The 18,072-nt window shown below is 38.3% G+C and overlaps 3 protein-coding genes and 1 pseudogene across 3 annotated transcripts; 3 read left to right on the top strand and 1 right to left on the bottom strand.

The window, feature by feature from the left end:
* Positions 1 to 100: 100 nt before the first annotated feature.
* Positions 101 to 4,468, top strand: LOC110750102 (uncharacterized). Its single transcript, XM_088245021.1, has 13 exons — positions 101 to 245; positions 377 to 428; positions 525 to 614; positions 807 to 884; positions 984 to 1,058; positions 1,157 to 1,209; positions 1,459 to 1,609; positions 1,733 to 1,843; positions 2,292 to 2,418; positions 2,567 to 2,664; positions 3,341 to 3,479; positions 4,027 to 4,079; positions 4,193 to 4,468. Exons 1-13 carry the CDS (start codon positions 157 to 159, stop codon positions 4,274 to 4,276), a joined length of 1,200 nt encoding a protein of 399 aa, XP_088101147.1. The 5' UTR covers positions 101 to 156; the 3' UTR covers positions 4,277 to 4,468.
* Positions 4,469 to 4,526: 58 nt separating this feature from the next.
* Positions 4,527 to 5,507, bottom strand: LOC110750121 (transcription initiation factor IIE subunit alpha-like; annotated as a pseudogene).
* A 2,976-nt stretch (positions 5,508 to 8,483) lies between these two features.
* LOC110750101 (uncharacterized) lies at positions 8,484 to 10,754 on the top strand. The gene has a single exon (XM_021950374.2). It carries the CDS (start codon positions 8,485 to 8,487, stop codon positions 10,177 to 10,179), a length of 1,695 nt encoding a protein of 564 aa, XP_021806066.2. The 5' UTR covers position 8,484; the 3' UTR covers positions 10,180 to 10,754.
* A 3,003-nt stretch (positions 10,755 to 13,757) lies between these two features.
* LOC110750120 (uncharacterized) lies at positions 13,758 to 18,018 on the top strand. Its single transcript, XM_088244937.1, has 12 exons — positions 13,758 to 13,976; positions 14,073 to 14,162; positions 14,355 to 14,432; positions 14,532 to 14,606; positions 14,705 to 14,757; positions 15,023 to 15,173; positions 15,297 to 15,407; positions 15,856 to 15,982; positions 16,131 to 16,228; positions 16,905 to 17,043; positions 17,584 to 17,636; positions 17,743 to 18,018. The coding sequence occupies exons 1-12, from the start codon at positions 13,806 to 13,808 to the stop codon at positions 17,824 to 17,826; spliced, it is 1,230 nt and encodes a 409-aa protein (XP_088101063.1). The 5' UTR covers positions 13,758 to 13,805; the 3' UTR covers positions 17,827 to 18,018.
* Positions 18,019 to 18,072: the final 54 nt, after the last annotated feature.

Raw genomic sequence — 18,072 nt, 5'->3', positions numbered from 1 at the left:
ATGACTTTTAAATTTCGTAAAAAAATTTCCGTCGTAGCAGTGGCACAGGTAAAGACTAAATTTGACTCTTTACCAATCTAGACCAGATGTCTATGATAAAGCCAAAGGCACAATCCACCGAATCTTCTCTTTGCTTCAACTGTAACAACAGAAAAGATGCTTTCTCTTTACCCAACTCCCAATGCCACTCTCGTCAGCTCACCCACCACCTTCTCTCCATCTTCCTCCCCACCTCGCTCAACCAGGTATCCTCCTCCTCCTCCTCCTCCTCTCTTTCTAACCACACCTTCTCCTTTCAATTTTTCCATTAACAAAACAAAATCATACATCTTTCAACCGTTCATTTCAAATTCTAACAACCAAGTTTGAGTTTCAGGTTCAGAATGTCGCACGATTCTCTTCCCCCTCTCCCCGAAAACCGAATCGTCGTAGGTTCATCTATATCAATTACATTCTTCTCATTATAATCCGTACAATTATGCTCATAATTACTTGCTAATTATACTTTTATACAATTATGGCAGCTCGCCGTCGGCACGGTGGGCGTCGATTTCTTGGCCACCGTGGCCTCTTACCCTGATCCGGACGACAAAATTAGAACCACCAGCTTAAAGGTAAACTTAATTTATCCAATTAAATTTACGCCATTGTTACTCGAACGTGAGTTCACTCAGTAACTCGGTTGTTTGTGTGCAGTTTTTGCAAATGAAAGATTTGTTCTTTATTTTTATTGTTGATAAATTGTTGTTAACACATAAATGATGCTGTGGGTTAGCTTTGATAATTAGTTTTGATTGGTTTCTTAGGTTCAAGGAGGTGGAAACGCGGGTAATGCTTTAACTTGTGTAGCTCGTTTGGGCTTAAGTCCGAGACTGATTTCCAAGGTCTTTAATTTTAACCCTTTTATTTTGAATTTTCTTTCCCCGGAAGGAAACTTGGTTGTTTGATTTTGGTAGCTTGTTTTATGCATTTTGAAATGATAGGTTGCAAATGATCCACAAGGCAGGGGCATACTGGAGGAGCTACAAGCCGACGGCGTAGATACTTCTTCTGTTGTGGTAAGCTTCAGAGGGAAAGCCGTTTGTAATCTTTAAGAATAGGAGTTGACTGCTCTGTAATCTGAATATTGCTATCATTTTTGGACTCATTTTTCCAGGTTTCCGAGGAGGGTAATTCACCATTTACCTACATTATTGTTGACAATGAAACGTGAGGAACTTTGCTTTTATGTGTTATACTCTCTCTGTCTCTCTCTCTCTCTCCCCCACCCACAAGCGCGCACAAGCATACACGACCTTGTATTAGCTGACTTTATTGTTTAACCCATAATATTTTCTTATTCCTACATTCTGAATCTGATCTAATGCATATGGCCTTAGCTAGTGATAGAGGGCGGTGGAATAACTTTTTCCCCAATCTTTGTGTTTCAATTTTTATAAACTGTTAGTGACATTCCAGGAAAACTCGCACTTGTATTCATACTCCAGGATATCCTCCCATGATACCAAGCAATCTTTCCCAAACAAGTTTATCATCTGCATTGGATGGAGCAAGAATGCTTTATTTAGATGGACGAATACATGAAACTGCTTTACTTGTTGCACAGGAGGTAACTGCTATCTTCCAGTTTCTCGTGTTAAACTTCTTGCTGTTAAGTGTATCTTTACGTAGTTTTCCAAGAAAATTAGTTATTAACTAAAGAGAGTAAATCAGCATAATTGGATTCTCACAGGCTGCTCGCAAGAATGTACCTATATTAGTTGAAGGTGAACGGATAAGAGAAGGGCTGGATGATCTTCTAAAACTAGCTGATTATGCTATATGCTCTGCAAAATTTCCACAGGCAAGTCATTTGTTCTTCTATGAACCACTATATCTAGAAGGAAATTAGGACATGTTTTCCCAACTTAAATATTTTCTCAGCTTCTTCCTTTTGGTTTCTAAACCCCTAAAACTGGAGATAAGACTTTGATTTGCTTCCTATCTGTTTCCAAACAATTTTCAGCCGAAAATAGCCGGTAAAGGAACCATTGTTTTGGATATGCAAATAAGAGGTTTCCTCAAGCACTGCTCTTCTTATACCATGTATTTCTATTACTTAGTTAGTCTAACCATCTGCTGGATATATTTTGAACTCAATATGCATGCTAATGTGACTGCTATGATTTTACAATTAACTTAGATCACATTTAGACGCACTTTTTGCCCTTCATTTTTCGCTTGGATCTCTTGGTCTAAGTTTAAGGCCCAAGGTCATTTATGTGCGACACAACGCATATCTTGTGTTACAGGCATGGACAGAAGCAGCATCCATTCCAAGTGCTCTTGTTTCGATTCTTGTGAGATTGCCAAAGATCAAATTTGTGATTGTGACATTGGGTGAAGATGGATGCCTAATGCTTGAGAGAAGTGTGGATGGTAAGTATGCAACTGTCCAGGGCTTATTGAGGAGGAAAACGATATGAAACATAGGGCCTGAAGTTGTGGCTTGCAATGTTGTAAACATAGTCTGTTTTATCTGATTTGAAAAATTTACAGGTTTTCATTGAAACTCTGTTTCTGGCAGAGGCTCCTCAGTCAGAAGAAATGGATGTTCATAACTTGCTAGAATTGCTGAAGCAGAGAAAAGATGATAACATTGCTATCCCGACATGTGTTTCATCGGTAAGGCACCTCAATGGTTAAGAGGATTTGAAAGAATTTAGTCAGAGACAAGTTAGAAGTGAACTATTTTCCCTTGATTTTTGAAGTATTTAGATAGTCCTTTTCACCGCTTTCTCTCCCATGATTCTTGATGAAATTCACGGCAACCCTCAATCCTTCTACACAGTTTTGAGGATTGCATCTTGGGTTTACAACTTGGGATGTCATCCACACGTCCTGAATATTTGCGTAGCCTCAGGAGCATAAGCAATAACTAGAAAATCTTTCCATCGTTTGATTATATAATTTTTACATTAGTTATCAATTTGAAAAGAAACTGTTACCAAATAAAAGTTGGTCCTAACAAGATGACGAAGTCCGGGCACATCTTAAGCTGGGAATATGAGGTGCCCTGAAATAACCAAAGTGAAGCATAATACCTATGTTGTAGTAGAGATGAAATCCATTTAATTGTAGGAAGATGGTAGAGGAGAAATTTAGCTTGACACAAGAAACATGTCACATTTCATGCAACATTGGCTAGGGTGCCCTTTTCTTTCGATCGCAAACTTGAGTGAATTGTGGAACATCATTTTTTTTTGTATTTGTTTTTAGAGTCTTAATTGGACACTGAAAAAAATACTGAATAATTGTAGTAGCTACTAATTTGTAAGTTTTCCCATTGTAATCCTTTCAGCCTGTGACAAAATTGAGAGCCAATGGAGTAGGGACGGTTTGTGGGAGGTTGTTTGTGGGAACAGCTGAGAAAGTACCACCCTCAGAACTTCAAGATACTACAGGTGCTGGAGATAGTTTTATTGGAGCAGTTCTCTATGGTATGTTTAATTCCTCAACTCATCTCTCTCTCTCTCTCTCTCTTCCCCCCCCCCCCCCCCCCCACCCACCCCATGCACACACAGATCATTTTGTCAATTTTTGTTTTTTGTTGTTTATTGCCTGGAAAGGCACCTTTTCAATCATTAAGCAGAAAAAGGTGTCTTCTTAATGTAGTATATATTTGTTTAGTTTTGACTTTTGAGAGGTTGCAACATTGTTCATTCATAAAATCCCTACTGACCATTATCCAAACATGAGGGCTCAGATCAGTTCAGTTTAATGTTACTTTGTGGGAGAGTGGGGTTGTGGTTGGGCTAGTCTACAAGCATGGCTGACTAACTAGATAAATTTAATCATCATCTTAGTGTATATCATGTGAGCACTCGAGTTCAATCAACATTTGGATTGACTGTTTGCAGAGGATAGGCCTTAGGTCACAAAATGTCTCATGCTTGTTTGATTTTATAAAGTTGAATTTAGATGTTGAAGCAAATTCCTACTTTTTGTTCTTTTATTTCATTCATGGGATTTCTGATTTTATTGTAGCTATTTGCTCCAACATGCCTCCAGAGAAAATGCTGCCATTTGCTGCTCAAGTGGTAAGTAGACATGTTTCTGCTAAATGGCCAATTGTTATGATGTGGTAGGATTTTGCAACATAGATTTGTTCATGACTTTTTTTTTTGTTTTGCTTGTGCGATTTTGATTGCAGGCAGCTACCTGCTGTAGGGCTGTGGGAGCTCGAACTGGGCTTCCACACTGCACAGATGCACGCCTGGCATCATTTTTATCTTAAAAATTCCCAGGAGGTCCTACATGATTGGCATAGTTAACTGGAAAGGTGAAATTTAGCCTAGAAATTAAGCTATTTCCTCTCATGAGTTATTAATTTTGTAAACTACTGTCTCTTGGCGTAGAAGATTTCCTTGTAACGGACAGACAATTTGATGAGTATAAGTGTCTCCTCATTTGAGTGATTCTGTACCAACTGTTTATGGCAAGTAGATAGGAAATTCCAATTTCGCCTGATTCAGGATCAACAAGCTTCAACATTCCAAGTCATTTGGTCCCCAACCTTCCTCCCAGTCTACATTGTCTTCTGCTGGATCCTCATCACGCTTTGACTTGACGCGGATCTGACGACTAGGAGCCTCTTCCACCTGTACTTCAACCCAACAAAATTCAACTTCAACTTCAACACTCTTTATATACATTGGCCTTCCACTCGCTTCCCAATCTTGGAGGCTTCCCAATTCAGGAAAAGCCAAGTCTTTGGCTCTGTCAAGTCGTTCCGTTACTGGCTTCATCTGTACCTCCATCCTCTGAAGCCTGTCTTTTAATTCTTGAACCCGTGGCCGCCTTGCATGGCTGTCACTTGCAACCACAAGTTCCCCGTTACAACTTTCACAGTGGAAGCAGGACCCATCGTCCTCCATAGACGTCAGGTACAGCGCATCCAAACTGCTATATCTTTCCCTACAGTGAGGGTCAGGACACACATATTCCTCAACATTTTTGTCGGCCTTGCCCAAGTCATCTTTCAGTTTTTCCTCATACTGTGCAGCCTGTACCTAACGACGTCGTACATCTGGGCATAGTCCAGACAGGAGTAAGCTGTCCCTCCCCTTTGATCTCTGGCGACCAGTTTTTCCTCTCAAGAAACTGCAGAGTGGAACGAAGTTTCCTTGAGGGCAGTTTCAACTCCTCGGCCAAATCTTCTTCTCTCACCCATTGTTGTCTTGACAGCACACCGAGCACCCCCACGGTGCGTCCCGTGTCGTCGTCGGGGGCCCGACCGGTCTTGGGCTGCTTGTGGTGGGTGTTGTAGAACGCTGCAAGCTCGCAACATTTAAGAAGTATAGCCGCTCGGCTATACACTTTAAATATTCGAATTTATTATATTTAAGGCTTATAGCCGTGCGGCTATACTATTTGAATAATCAAATTTATTATACTTAGAAAGTATAGCCGCTCGGCTATACTATTTAAATATTCGAACTTATTATATTTGAAGCTTAACGCCGCATGGCTATACTATTTAAAGATTCGAATTTATTATATTTGAACAATATAGCCGCGCGGCGATACGCTTTAAATATTCAAATTTATTATATTTGAAAACTATAGCCGCCCGGCTATACCAGTTAAATATTCAAATTTATTTTATTTAAGGAGTATAGCCTAATTTATTATATTTGAAAAGTATAGCCGCTCGGCTAACCTATTTAAATATTCGAATTTACTATATTTAAAATGATAATATATTTATTATTAGTAAATAAAATAATAATTAAAATATAATCACTAATTAATGTAATTAAATAAAGCTAAGATACAATTAATTACAAATATTAAACTAAACAAACTAATTTTGTATAATTTTTTTTTTAAAAGTCCACAAATTAATTTAAAATTATTAATTACTGTTTATCAACTCATTTATGAAATTAATTAAACTACTAATTCTTCACTAAATAAATAATACTTAAAAATATAATTACTAATTAAAGTGATTAAATAATGCTAAGATATTTCTTAATTACAAATATTAAACTAAAGAAACTAACTTTTAGGCCGATTTTTAGTGCGTTTGGACGCCTAGGCGGGCGCGTAGGCCCATTTTTCGAACACTGGCCGATTTTTAGTGCGTTTCGAAGCCACACGAGCACGGCGAGGAAGAGCTCCAAAGTTGAAGCTCTCTACGAACTCTGCCAAAAACATGTTCACGCCATCGGGGTCTCCTCCCCCTTCTTCTGCAGCAATCAACAAGCTTTGTTCTGTTCTGGGTATTTCTCTCGTCTTTTGTTTTAAATTTATAATAACATGGTTTCGTTTAATATATATGTGAAGTGTGTAACCAAAGTTTGGCTCAATTTTGCATATTGGTTTTGCAAATTATGTTGAAACTCAAATTGAGTTTGCCCGTTTTGGTGGTGTAATTGAGAATTGAGCGATATATTTATGGGGTTTCGTTAAATTGCTAGAATATATTGATTTTGTAACTCTACTTGGTCTTGGTTCTAATGGAAATTGGAATATCCTTCATTGGCAAATAATTTAGCAGTGGACTAGTTTAGCATGAAATCTGTGAACTTGAAGCAATTAAGGTTTGTCTGCAAAGTGAGTTTAGATTCATATATTACATGCATTGTTACTCTTGGAAGTATGATGTTTGCTCTAAAAAGAAAGACTTTACCTCCAAAATGCTAACTTAATTACCGGATTGCTCGTCAAGGTGAAAAACCAGCTGGATGAAGAATCACCTTTCTTTCCTTTGTGCCATTTGTGGCGAAGTTTGACAGTTTTTCCTTTTCTTGAGAATATAAACTTGGCTGATAGGGCTTTGTTGGTTATTGATAGTAATACCTAGAGTCCAATGCTACTTCTGATATAGATTTCCATGGCCCCCTGGTATGCGGAAGCAGCTTGGTTCAGCTTTTATTTGAGGAATGTCTCATTGGTTAAGTCATAATGATGTCTTTGCCTTTGTCCTATTGTTTGTCACATGCATAAATTTGGTTAATAAATATTTGTCATGTCTTTTCTGCACAATAATTGATTCCTGCTTAAAATGTGTCTGAACCCAAAATATCAGATCTTGAGGCCTTAACTAAGAAAGGTGATGACAGTTTCAGTTCCTTCTTAATAACTAGAAGACCAGGTTACTCAATTATGATTCATCAATTTTATAGTTAGGATACACCATGTCACAGTATCTTGCCTTTATTTCTCTGATCTTGGTTGGAATTCACAGGCACAATGTCTCCGGCTGATGTTGGGCTTAAAGAGGAAAATCTGGATGACGATCGAGGCCATGGATATTTTTTGGACTTGACCAACTAAATAGAGTTGCTCAATGGGCTCAACCAATAACATACTTGGATATATATATATATATATATATATATATATATATATATATATATAGTTTTACGGTAAGCATTTAGTGAAGAAGAAGAATACTTTTACAGTAAGCTATACCATCTTCTATGTTCCCAAATCAAAACTCTATTTTTGTTTTCCTTCGAGTTTCTTATTTACAGTATTTGGTACTGCAAGGAACAAAAAAAGATGGATCCTTTAATGAAATGTTGACATTATATTCATTTGTGTGTCTTTTCGTTGATGAAAAAGATCCATATGTTGTACTACTCCATAATATGACCATTGGGACCACCATTCATATAAGTTATCACTCAACAAGGAATTTAGATTGTTGTTATATTCAAAGCTCTCTGAAATTTATACTCACAGATTAAGTAAATGATTTTATGCAGATGTGTATATTCGGTTTTCCTACTTTCTCAGTCATTCCACTTCATGACCATCCTGGGATGACTGTTTTTAGCAAAGTTCTCTATGGCTCTTTGCATGTGAGAGCTTATGATTGGGTCGAGCCTCCCCAGGAAAGCAAGGAACCAAATTACTTTCCAGGTCTGGTTTTTCATGTAGTTTTCAGCTTGTAAATGGCTTACACAGTTACACTTCTTGACAAAAGTATCAGCTTCACATTTTCATATTGCTATTCCTGTAGTTTCTTGGGCTTCACTCACACTGTTAAAGATTTTTTTTCTTAGTATTTACTTTATGATCAAAGTATCTACTATCTTTTCTGTTGTTCTATAGTTACTAGGAAAATACTGTAGGTAATGAAATTATTCATATGATTATATCATTTAGTCCAATAAAAATGGCCATTTTAGTGATTTTAAAAGGCTAGATTCATGAGTGAGATACTACCAGAGAGGTCGTAAGACTCATGCGCTTATGAATTGGTCCATGTTCTATGCTCATGATTTTCATATTTTGAGGGTTAAAATATGGGAAAACTGATGAAGTTTCCATCCAATACAGTAAGATTGGCAAAGCTGGCGGTTGACAAGGTTTTAACAGCACCATGTGGGACATCAATTTTGTATCCAAGGAATGGGGGGAATCTGCATTATTTTACTGCAGTCACTCCTTGTGCTGTTCTTGACATTCTCACACCCCCTTACAGAGAAGATGCAGGCAGAAAATGTACCTACTACCGCGATTACCCATATACTGCCTTTTGTCGCGTCGCAGAGGGATCAACTACGGAACTACGTCACAAATCTCCATGAGCTGTTCGATTTAAATCTTTATGGGGAGTTGAATATTTCTCGCTTGGAGATTATTGAAGATGCTATACCACCCAAAGGAATATTGGTCATGAAGGAAATTCTTGAGTCATTGGGATTATATTGGGGTTTTATTCCGGGATTTAAAGATTCGTTTGCCAAACCACCTAATGCCCCAGCTGAAGTAAGTGTCTCAGGATCATATATAGCGCTGCAAGCTGAAAAACTTATTGAATACCTGCAACCACATGAAAATCTGAAAAATCTAGTTATAAATGGGTACCCAGGAACCCAATTTCCTGACTGGGCTCTCCCAAATCTTGTCGCCGCTGATTTCACCAACTGTAGAAGAAGTGAATATCTTCCAGCCCTTGGGAATCTTCCGCTACTTAAGACACTTTCTCTGCATGGAATGGATGGGGTGAAGAAAATTGGTAGAGAGTTCTATGGTGACGGTGCAGACATATGGTTTCCATCACTCGAAGAACTATCAATAAGTGATTTTGCAAACTTGGAAGAGTGGTCAAGTGCAAATGATGAAAATGCATTCTATAGATTGAAGAAATTAACTATAAAGAGTTGCCCCAAGTTAGCACATATACCGTTACCTCAGTCCCTTCAACATTTGGAGCTGCGGGATTGTAATCCTACGATGATGCCCATGGCAGATTTGAGTTTTCTATCTGTTCTTATTCTTGAAAATATTCGAGACCTAGTGTCTCTCCCGGAAGGGCTCTTTGCATCAGCTAGTCTGTCTTCCTTGAAGATTTTGTCTTGCCCCAAGCTTCATTCAATGCCTTTGCATATGCAAAACCTTAGTTCTTTGAAATCATTGACCATTCATTGGTGTGAAGAGCTGTCCTCTCTGCCACAAAGTTTGCATAACCTTAAAGGTCTGGAGTCACTGGAGATTAGTGACTGTCACAGTCTAACATCCCTGCCAAATTGTGGAATTGCAGGTTTGGTTTCGCTTCGAACTTTGTCCATTGAAAACTGCAGTGAACTAACTTCTCTGTCGTCGAGTTTGGAACAGCTCACATTGCTTGAGCACTTGACCATCATGTACTGTCCAAAGCTTGGTTCCTTTCCAGCTGGTGTGCAACACCTCTCCTCCCTTCGAAGTTTGATCGTTCTAGACTGTCCTTGTTTTGATTCTCTGCCAGAAGGATTGGAAAATGTAAAGACCCTGCACTGCTTGGAAATGAGTAGTTGCCCCAATCTAACAGCTTTGCCAGAATGGTTTGAGGATCTTGATTCTCTTAGATTTGTGACCATACATGATTGTCCTAATTTAAAACTGTTGCCACCAGGTTTCAAGCTTCTCATTAAACTCCAGCACCTCTCTATTCAAGAATGTCTTGAGCTTGAGGAAAGATGTAGACGCGGTAGTGGTGAGTATTGGTCGAAAATAGCCCATGTCCCGCATAAGTACATTGGATCGCCTCAGGTCAGGCAGTTTGGCGAAGCGAGCACAGTCAGGCTCTTCCACCTGTCCTTCAACCCAACAAAATTCAACTTCAACTTCAACACTCTTTATATACATTGGCCTTCCACTCGCATCCCAATCTTGGAGGCTTCCCAATTCAGGAAAACCTAAGTCTTTGACTCTGTGGCTTCATCTGTACCTCCATCCTCTGAAGCCTGTCTTTTAATTCTTGACCCCGTGGCCGCCTTGCATGGCTGTCACTTGCAACCACAAGTTCCCCTTTACAACTTTCACGGTGGAAGCAGGACCCATCGTCCTCCATAGACGTCAGTTACAGCGCATCCAAACTGCTATATCTTTTCCTACAGTGAGGGTACACACATATTCCTCAACATTGTTGTCGGCCTTGCCCAACTCATCTTTCAGTTTTTCCTCATACTGTGCAGCCTGTACCTAACGACGTCGTGCATCTGGGCATAGTCCAGACAGGAGTAAGCTGTCCCTCCCCTTTGATCTCTGGCGACCAGTTTTTCCTCTCAAGAAACTGCAGAGTGGAACAAAGTTTCCTTAGGGGCAGTTTCAACTCCCCGGCCAAATCTTCTTCTCTCAACCATTGTTGTCTTGACAGCACACCGAGCACCCCCACGGTGCGTCCCGTGTCGTCGTCGGGGGCCCGACAGGTCTTGGGCTGCTTGTGGTAGGTGCCGTAGAAAGCTGTAAGCTCGCAACATTTAAGAAGTATAGACGAGCGGCTATACACTTTACATATTCAAATTTATTATATTTAAGGATTATAGCCGTGCGGCTATACTATTTAAATAGTGGAATTTGCTATATTTAACAAGTATAGCCGAGCGGCTATACCATTTGAATAATCAAATTTATTATACTCAAAGAGTATAGCCGATCGGCTATACTATTTAAATATTCGAATTTAGTGTTATTCGCAGCAATGGTCCCTCAACTATACCCGTAGTTACACTTTGGTCCATCAATTCAATTATTAGTTGCGGGGGTCACTCAACTAGGTGTTATGTTGCACCAGTAGTCCTTCCGTCAAACTCTGTTAAATTTTCTGTCAAAAATGAGGGTAAGTTTGGAAATTCATCCACAACCCCTCCTTCTCCTCCACAACCCTCCCTTTCTCTCTCTGAGCGAACTTAAAATTTGCAGCCCCATTGGTGTAGAACAAAAGAAACCCTCTGCACATCCCTATCCCCAGCAAACAATAAACTCATGAATATTCATGGTCCCAACCTTTTAAATTGAAACAGTAACCTCCACATAACCACCATTAATCCCAATTCCAACCACCTTCTGGTTACCATAAAACCCAACCACCCTCTTTCTCTCAGTGACTCACTCTCTCACTCGTGAAATACAAGTAAAAACACAAAGCAAGCAAACCCCAACTCGGAAGCTCTAACTCGCTGAGTTAGGCATGCCGGTGGCCTCCACATCTCTTGCTTCCCAACTCTTTGGCCCTAAATCCATCTCCTCTTACTCCGGTCTGCGACGATCGTGCTCCAAGTTGGACCATACCCAGTCTCTCTCCCTCTTCCAACACCTTCACTCCCAGCTCCGCCTCTCTTCCTCCTCCCGCAAAGCCTCCAGAGGCATCGTTGCCATGGCCGGCACTGGAAAGGTCTTATATTTATTTGAACTTCCTTGTTTTTATCTCTCCTTGTGTTTTGTTTCCGATTCCAACCACCACTTAAACATTATAAAGAAAACCCAGCCACCACTGCAACATAAACAAGAAAACCCAGTCGTAGAGTTGACGCCGGCGCCATTTCAGGTGATGTGAAATTGACGATGGTGGTTTGAAGAAGCAGAGAAATTTTTTTTTATAAAAAACGAAAAGAAAAATCAAAATATAAAAACAGGGGAGGATTGTGACCTTCGAGAGGTTGAGAGGGAAGAGGGGTTGGTGGGTTATGCTGGTCTGAAGGTATTTATTATGAATATTTGAAAATATTCTTGTTGCTGTGCGGCTTCTTCTTAATTGAATTTTTTGGTGTTGGCAAGGATTGGGTTGCAGTAATGGAGGGTTGTGGAGGAAATTCTGAATTTATCCTCACTTTTGACAGAAAATTTAACATATTTGACGGAAGGACTACTGGTGCAACATAGCACCTAGTTGAGTGACCCCCGCAACTAATAATTGAATTGATGGACCAAAGTGTAACTACGGGTATAGTTGAGGGACCATTGCTGCGAATAACCCTTCGAATTTATTATATTTGAAGCTTAACGCGGAATGGCTATACTATTTAAAGATTCGAATTTATTATATTTGAACAGTATAGCCGAACGGCTATACGCTTTAAATATTCAAATTTATTATATTTGAAAACTATAGCCGCCCGGCTATACCAGTTAAATATTCAAATTTATTTTATTTAAGGAGTATAGTCGCCCGGCTATACTATTTAAATATTCGGATTTATTATATTGGGTTATTCGCAGCAATGGTCCCTCAACTATACCCGAAGTTACACTTTGGTCACTCAACTCAAATATTAGTTGCAGAGGTCACTCAATTATGTGTTTTGTTGCACCAGTAGTCCTACCGTCAAGTCTGTCACTTTTTCTGTTTAAAAGGATGACGTGGCAAGAATCTCTTAGATTATTGATGGGCAAATTTGACTTTTCAGTTAAGATTATTTGTAGCAATGATCCCTCAACTATACTCGAAGTTACATTTTGGTCACTCAATTAGGTGTTGTGTTGCACCATTAGTCCCTACTGTTAGAGAGACTTGACGGTAGGAGTAACGGTGCAACACAACACCTAATTGAGTGACCTCTGCAACTAATATTTGAGTTGATTGACCAAAGTGTAACTTTGGGTATAATTGATGGACCATTGTTACGAATAATCCTATTATATTTGAAGCTTAACGCGGAATGGGTATACTATTTAAAGATTCGAATTTATTATATTTGAAGCTTAACGCGGAATGGCTATACTATTTAAAGATTCGAATTTATTATATTTGAAAAGTATAGCCTTTAAATATTCAAATTTATTATATTTGAAAACTATAGTCGCACGGCTATACCAGTTAAATATTCAAATTTATTTTATTTAAGGAGTATAGTCGCCCGGCTATACTATTTAAATATTCTAATTTATTATATTTGAAAAGTATAGCCGATCGGCTAAACTATTTAAATATTCGAATTTTTCTATATTTAAAATGATAATTTATTTATTATTAATAAATAAAATAATAATTAAAACATAATCACTAATTAATTCAATTAAATAAGGTTAAGATACAACTTAATTACAAATATTAAACTAAACAAACTAATTTTGTATAATTTTTTTTTAAAAAGTCCACAAATTAATTTAAAATTATTAATTACTGTTTATCAACTCATTTATGAAATTGTCGTACTTGATGAACTAGTCTTTAATTGTCTATCTATAAAATTCGAACACAGTTCTACTAGTTTACAATTCTTTTTATCAATAATGGTCGTACTTGAGATTTAAACACCAGATTTTCTCCAACAAAGTAGAGATTGAGTGCCACATACTAAATCCCTAAACTCATTGTTGGCGATCTCCTTAAACTTATTATCGGTAACCTCCTTCAACAAAGTAAAAACTGAGTGCTCATTGTTGGCGACCTACTTAAACTTATTATCGGTAACTTCCTTTAACAAAGTAAAGACTGAGTGCTACTAGATGTTTAAAATTATTAGTGGTTATTGCAAATTGCAATTAAAAGACAATGACTTAAAATTTCATCAAAAAATTTCCCTCGTAGCAGTGACCAGATATCTATGATAAAGCCAAAGGCACCATCCACCGAATCTTCTCCTTTCAATTTTTCCATTAACAAAACAAAATCATACATCTTTCAACCATTCATTTCAAATTCTAACAACCAAGTTAGTTTCAGGTTCAGAATGTCGCACGATTCTCTTCCCCCTCTCCCCGAAAACCGAATCGTCGTAGGTTCATCTATATCAATTACATTCTTCTCATTATAATCCATACAATTATGCTCATAATTACTTGCTAACTATGCTTTTATACAATTATGTCAGCTCGGCGTCGGCGGGGCGGGCGTCGATTTCTTGGGCGCCGTGGCCTCTTACCCTAATCCGGACGACAAAATCAGAACCACCAGCTTAATGGTAAACTTAATTTATCCAATTAAATTTACGCCATTGTTACTCGAACGTGAGTTCACTCAGTAACTCGGTTGTTTGTGTGCATCTTTTGCAAATGAAAGATTTGTTCTTTATTTTTATTGTTGATAAATTGTTGTTAACACATAAATGATGCTGTTGATTAGCTTTGATAATTAGTTTTGATTGGTTTCTTAGGTTCAAGGAGGTGGAAACGCGGGTAATGCTTTAACTTGTGCAGCTCGTTTGGGCTTAAGTCCGAGACTGATTTCCAAGGTCTTTAATTTTAACCCTTTTATTTTGAATTTTCTTTCCCCGGAAGGAAACTTGGTTGTTTGATTTTGGTAGCTTGTTTTATGCATTTTGAAATGATAGGTTGCAAATGATACACAAGGCAGGGGCATACTGGAGGAGCTACAAGCCGACGGCGTAGATACTTCTTCTGTTGTGGTAAGCTTCAGAGGGAAAGCCGTTTGTAATCTTTAAGAATAGGAGTTGACTGCTATGTAATCTGAATATTGCTATCATTTTTGGACTCATTTTTCCAGGTTTCCGAGGAGGGTAATTCACCATTTACCTACATTATTGTTGACAATGAAATGTGAGGAACTTTGCTTTTATGTGTTATACTCTCTCTCTCTCTCTCTCTCTCTCTCTCTCTCTCTCTCTCTCCCACCCACAAGCGCGCACAAGCATACACGACCTTGTATTAGCTGACTTTATTGTTTAACCCATAATATTTTCTTATTCCTACATTCTGAATCTGATCTAATGCATATGGCCTTAGCTAGTGATAGAGGGCGGTGGAATAACTTTTTCCCCAATCTTTGTGTTTCAATTTTGATAAACTGTTAGTGACATTCCAGGAAAACTCGCACTTGTATTCATACTCCAGGATATCCTCCCATGATACCAAGCGACCTTTCCCAAACAAGTTTATCATCTGCATTGGATGGAGCAAGAATGCTTTATTTAGATGGACGAATACATGAAACTGCTTTACTTGTTGCACAGGAGGTAACTGCTATCTTCCAGTTTATCGTGTTAAACTTCTTGCTGTTAAGTGTATCTTTACGTAGTTTTCCAAGAAAATTAGTTATTAACTAAAGAGAGTAAATCAGCATAATTGGATTCTCACAGGCTGCTCGCAAGAATGTACCTATATTAGTTGAAGGTGAACGGATAAGAGAAGGGCTGGATGATCTTCTAAAACTAGCTGATTATGCTATATGCTCTGCAAAATTTCCACAGGCAAGTCATTTGTTCTTCTATGAACTACTATATCTAGAAGGAAATTAGGACATGTTTTTCCAACCTAAATATTTTCTCAGCTTCTTCCTTTTGGTTTCTAAACCCCTAAAACTGGAGATAAGACTTTGATTTGCTTCCTATCTGTTTCCAAACAATTTTCAGCCGAAAATAGCCGGTAAAGGAACCATTGTTTTGGATATGCAAATAAGAGGTTTCCTCAAGCACTGCTCTTCTTATACCATGTATTTCTATTACTTAGTTAGTCTAACCATCTGCTGGATATATTTTGCACTCAATATGCATGCTAATGTGATTGCTATGATTTTACAATTAACTTAGATCACATTTAGACACACTTTTTGCCCTTCATTTTTCGCTTGGATCTCTTGGTCTAAGTTTAAGGCCCAAGGTCATTTATGTGCGACACAACGCATATCTTGTGTTACAGGCATGGACAGAAGCAGCATCCATTCCAAGTGCTCTTGTTTCGATTCTTGTGAGATTGCCAAAGATCAAATTTGTGATTGTGACATTGGGTGAAGATGGATGCCTAATGCTTGAGAGAAGTGTGGATGGTAAGTATGCAACTGTCCAGGGCTTATTGAGGAGGAAAACGATATGAAACATAGGGCCTGAAGTTGTGGCTTGCGATGTTGTAAACATAGTCTGTTTTATCTGATTTGAAAAATTTACAGGTTTTCATTGAAACTCTGTTTCTGGCAGAGGCTCCTCAGTCAGAAGAAATGGATGTTGATATCTTGCTAGAATTGGTGAAGCAGAGAGAAGATGATAACATTGCTATCCCAACATGTGTTTCATCGGTAAGGCACCTCAATGGTTAAGAGGATTTGAAAGAATTTAGTCAGAGACAAGTTAGAAGTGAACTATTTTCCCTTGATTTTTGAAGTATTTAGATAGTCCTTTTCACCGCTTTCTCTCCCATGATTCTGATGAAATTCACGGCAACCCTCAATCCTTCTACACAGTTTTGAGGATTGCATCTTGGGTTTACAACTTGGGATGTCATCCACACGTCCTGAATATTTGCGTAGCCTCAGGAGCATAAGCAATAACTAGAAAATCTTTCCATCGTTTGATTATATAATTTTTACATTAGTTATCAATTTGAAAAGAAACTGTTACCAAATAAAAGTTGGTCCTAACAAGATGACGAAGTCCGGGCACATCTTAAGCTGGGAATATGAGGTGCCCTGAAATAACCAAAGTGAAGCATAATACCTATGTTGTAGTAGAGATGAAATCCATTTAATTGTAGGAAGATGGTAGAGGAGAAATTTAGCTTGACACAAGAAACATGTCACATTTCATGCAACATTGGCTAGGGTGCCCTTTTCTTTCGATCGCAAACTTGAGTGAATTGTGGAACATCAGTTTTTTTTTGTATTTGTTTTTAGAGTCTGAACTGGACACTGAAAAAAATACTGAATAATTGTAGTAGCTACTAATTTGTAAGTTTTCCCATTGTAATCCTTTCAGCCCGTGACAAAATTGAGGGCCAATGGAGTAGGGACGGTTTGTGGGAGGCTGTTTGTGGGAACAGCTGAGAAAGTACCACCCTCAGAACTTCAAGATACTACAGGTGCTGGAGATAGTTTTATTGGAGCAGTTCTCTATGGTATGTTTAATCCCTCAACTCATCTCTCTCTCTCTCTCTCGCTCTCTCTCTCTCTCCCCCACCCCATGCACACACAGATCATTTTGTCAATTTTTGTTTTTTGTTGTTTATTGCCTGGAAAGGCACCTTTTCAATCATTAAGCAGAAAAAGGTGTCTTCTTAATGTAGTATATATTTGTTTAGTTTTGACTTTTGAGAGGTTGCAACATTGTTCATTCATAAAATCTCTACTGACCATTATCCAAACATGAGGGCTCAGATCAGTTCAGTTTAATGTTACTTTGTGGGAGAGTGGGGTTGTGGTTGGGCTAGTCTACAAGCATGGCTGACTAACTAGATAAATTTAATCATCATCTTAGTGTATATCATGTGAGCACTCGAGTTCAATCAACATTTGGATTGACTGTTTGCAGAGGATAGGCCTTAGGTCACAAAATGTCTCATGCTTGTTTGATTTTATAAAGTTGAATTTAGATGTTGAAGCAAATTCCTACTTCTTGTTCTTTTATTTCATTCATGGGATTTCTGATTTTATTGTAGCTATTTGCTCCAACATGCCTCCAGAGAAAATGCTGCCATTTGCTGCTCAAGTGGTAAGTAGACATGTTTCTTCTAAATGGCCAATTTGTGGTAGGATTTTGCAACATAGATTTGTTCATGACTTTTTTTTTTGTTTTGCTTGTGTGATTTTGATTGCAGGCAGCTACCTGCTGTAGGGCTGTGGGAGCTCGAACTGGTCTTCCACACTGCACAGATGCACGCCTGGCATCATTTTTATCTTAAAAATTCCCAGGAGGTCCTACATGATTGGCATAGTTAACTGGAAAGGTGAAATTTAGCCTAGAAATTAAGCTATTTCCTCTCATGAGTTATTAATTTTGTAAACTACTGTCTCTTGGCTTAGAAGATTTCCTTGTAACGGACAGACAATTTGATAAGTATAAGTGTCTCCTCATTTGAGTGATTCTGTACCAACTGTTTATGGCAAGTAGATAGGAAATTCCAATTTCGCCTGATTCAGGATCAACA

This window comes from Prunus avium, chromosome 8, assembly GCF_965620075.1.
Source record: "Prunus avium chromosome 8, drPruAviu1.hap1.1, whole genome shotgun sequence".
NCBI classification, from domain to species: Eukaryota; Viridiplantae; Streptophyta; class Magnoliopsida; order Rosales; family Rosaceae; genus Prunus; species Prunus avium.
Note: the sequence above shows the minus strand (reverse complement) of the source record. Positions and strands in the feature narration are given on the sequence as shown.

What these genes read in the sequence shown, in the direction of transcription:
- LOC110750120 (XM_088244937.1), top strand. Translation starts at nt 13,806, where the DNA reads ATGATAAAGCCAAAGGCACCATCCACCGAATCTTCTCCTTTCAATTTT. An exon ending in CTTTACTTGTTGCACAGGAG is followed by an intron (nt 15,174 to 15,296) that starts GTAACTGCTATC and finishes GGATTCTCACAG; the next exon opens with GCTGCTCGCAAGAATGTACC. An exon ending in GCTCTGCAAAATTTCCACAG is followed by an intron (nt 15,408 to 15,855) that starts GCAAGTCATTTG and finishes CTTGTGTTACAG; the next exon opens with GCATGGACAGAAGCAGCATC.
- LOC110750102 (XM_088245021.1), top strand. Translation starts at nt 157, where the DNA reads ATGCTTTCTCTTTACCCAACTCCCAATGCCACTCTCGTCAGCTCACCC. An exon ending in TTAGAACCACCAGCTTAAAG is followed by an intron (nt 615 to 806) that starts GTAAACTTAATT and finishes TTGGTTTCTTAG; the next exon opens with GTTCAAGGAGGTGGAAACGC. An exon ending in TAGATACTTCTTCTGTTGTG is followed by an intron (nt 1,059 to 1,156) that starts GTAAGCTTCAGA and finishes TCATTTTTCCAG; the next exon opens with GTTTCCGAGGAGGGTAATTC.
- LOC110750101 (XM_021950374.2), top strand. Translation starts at nt 8,485, where the DNA reads ATGCAGGCAGAAAATGTACCTACTACCGCGATTACCCATATACTGCCT.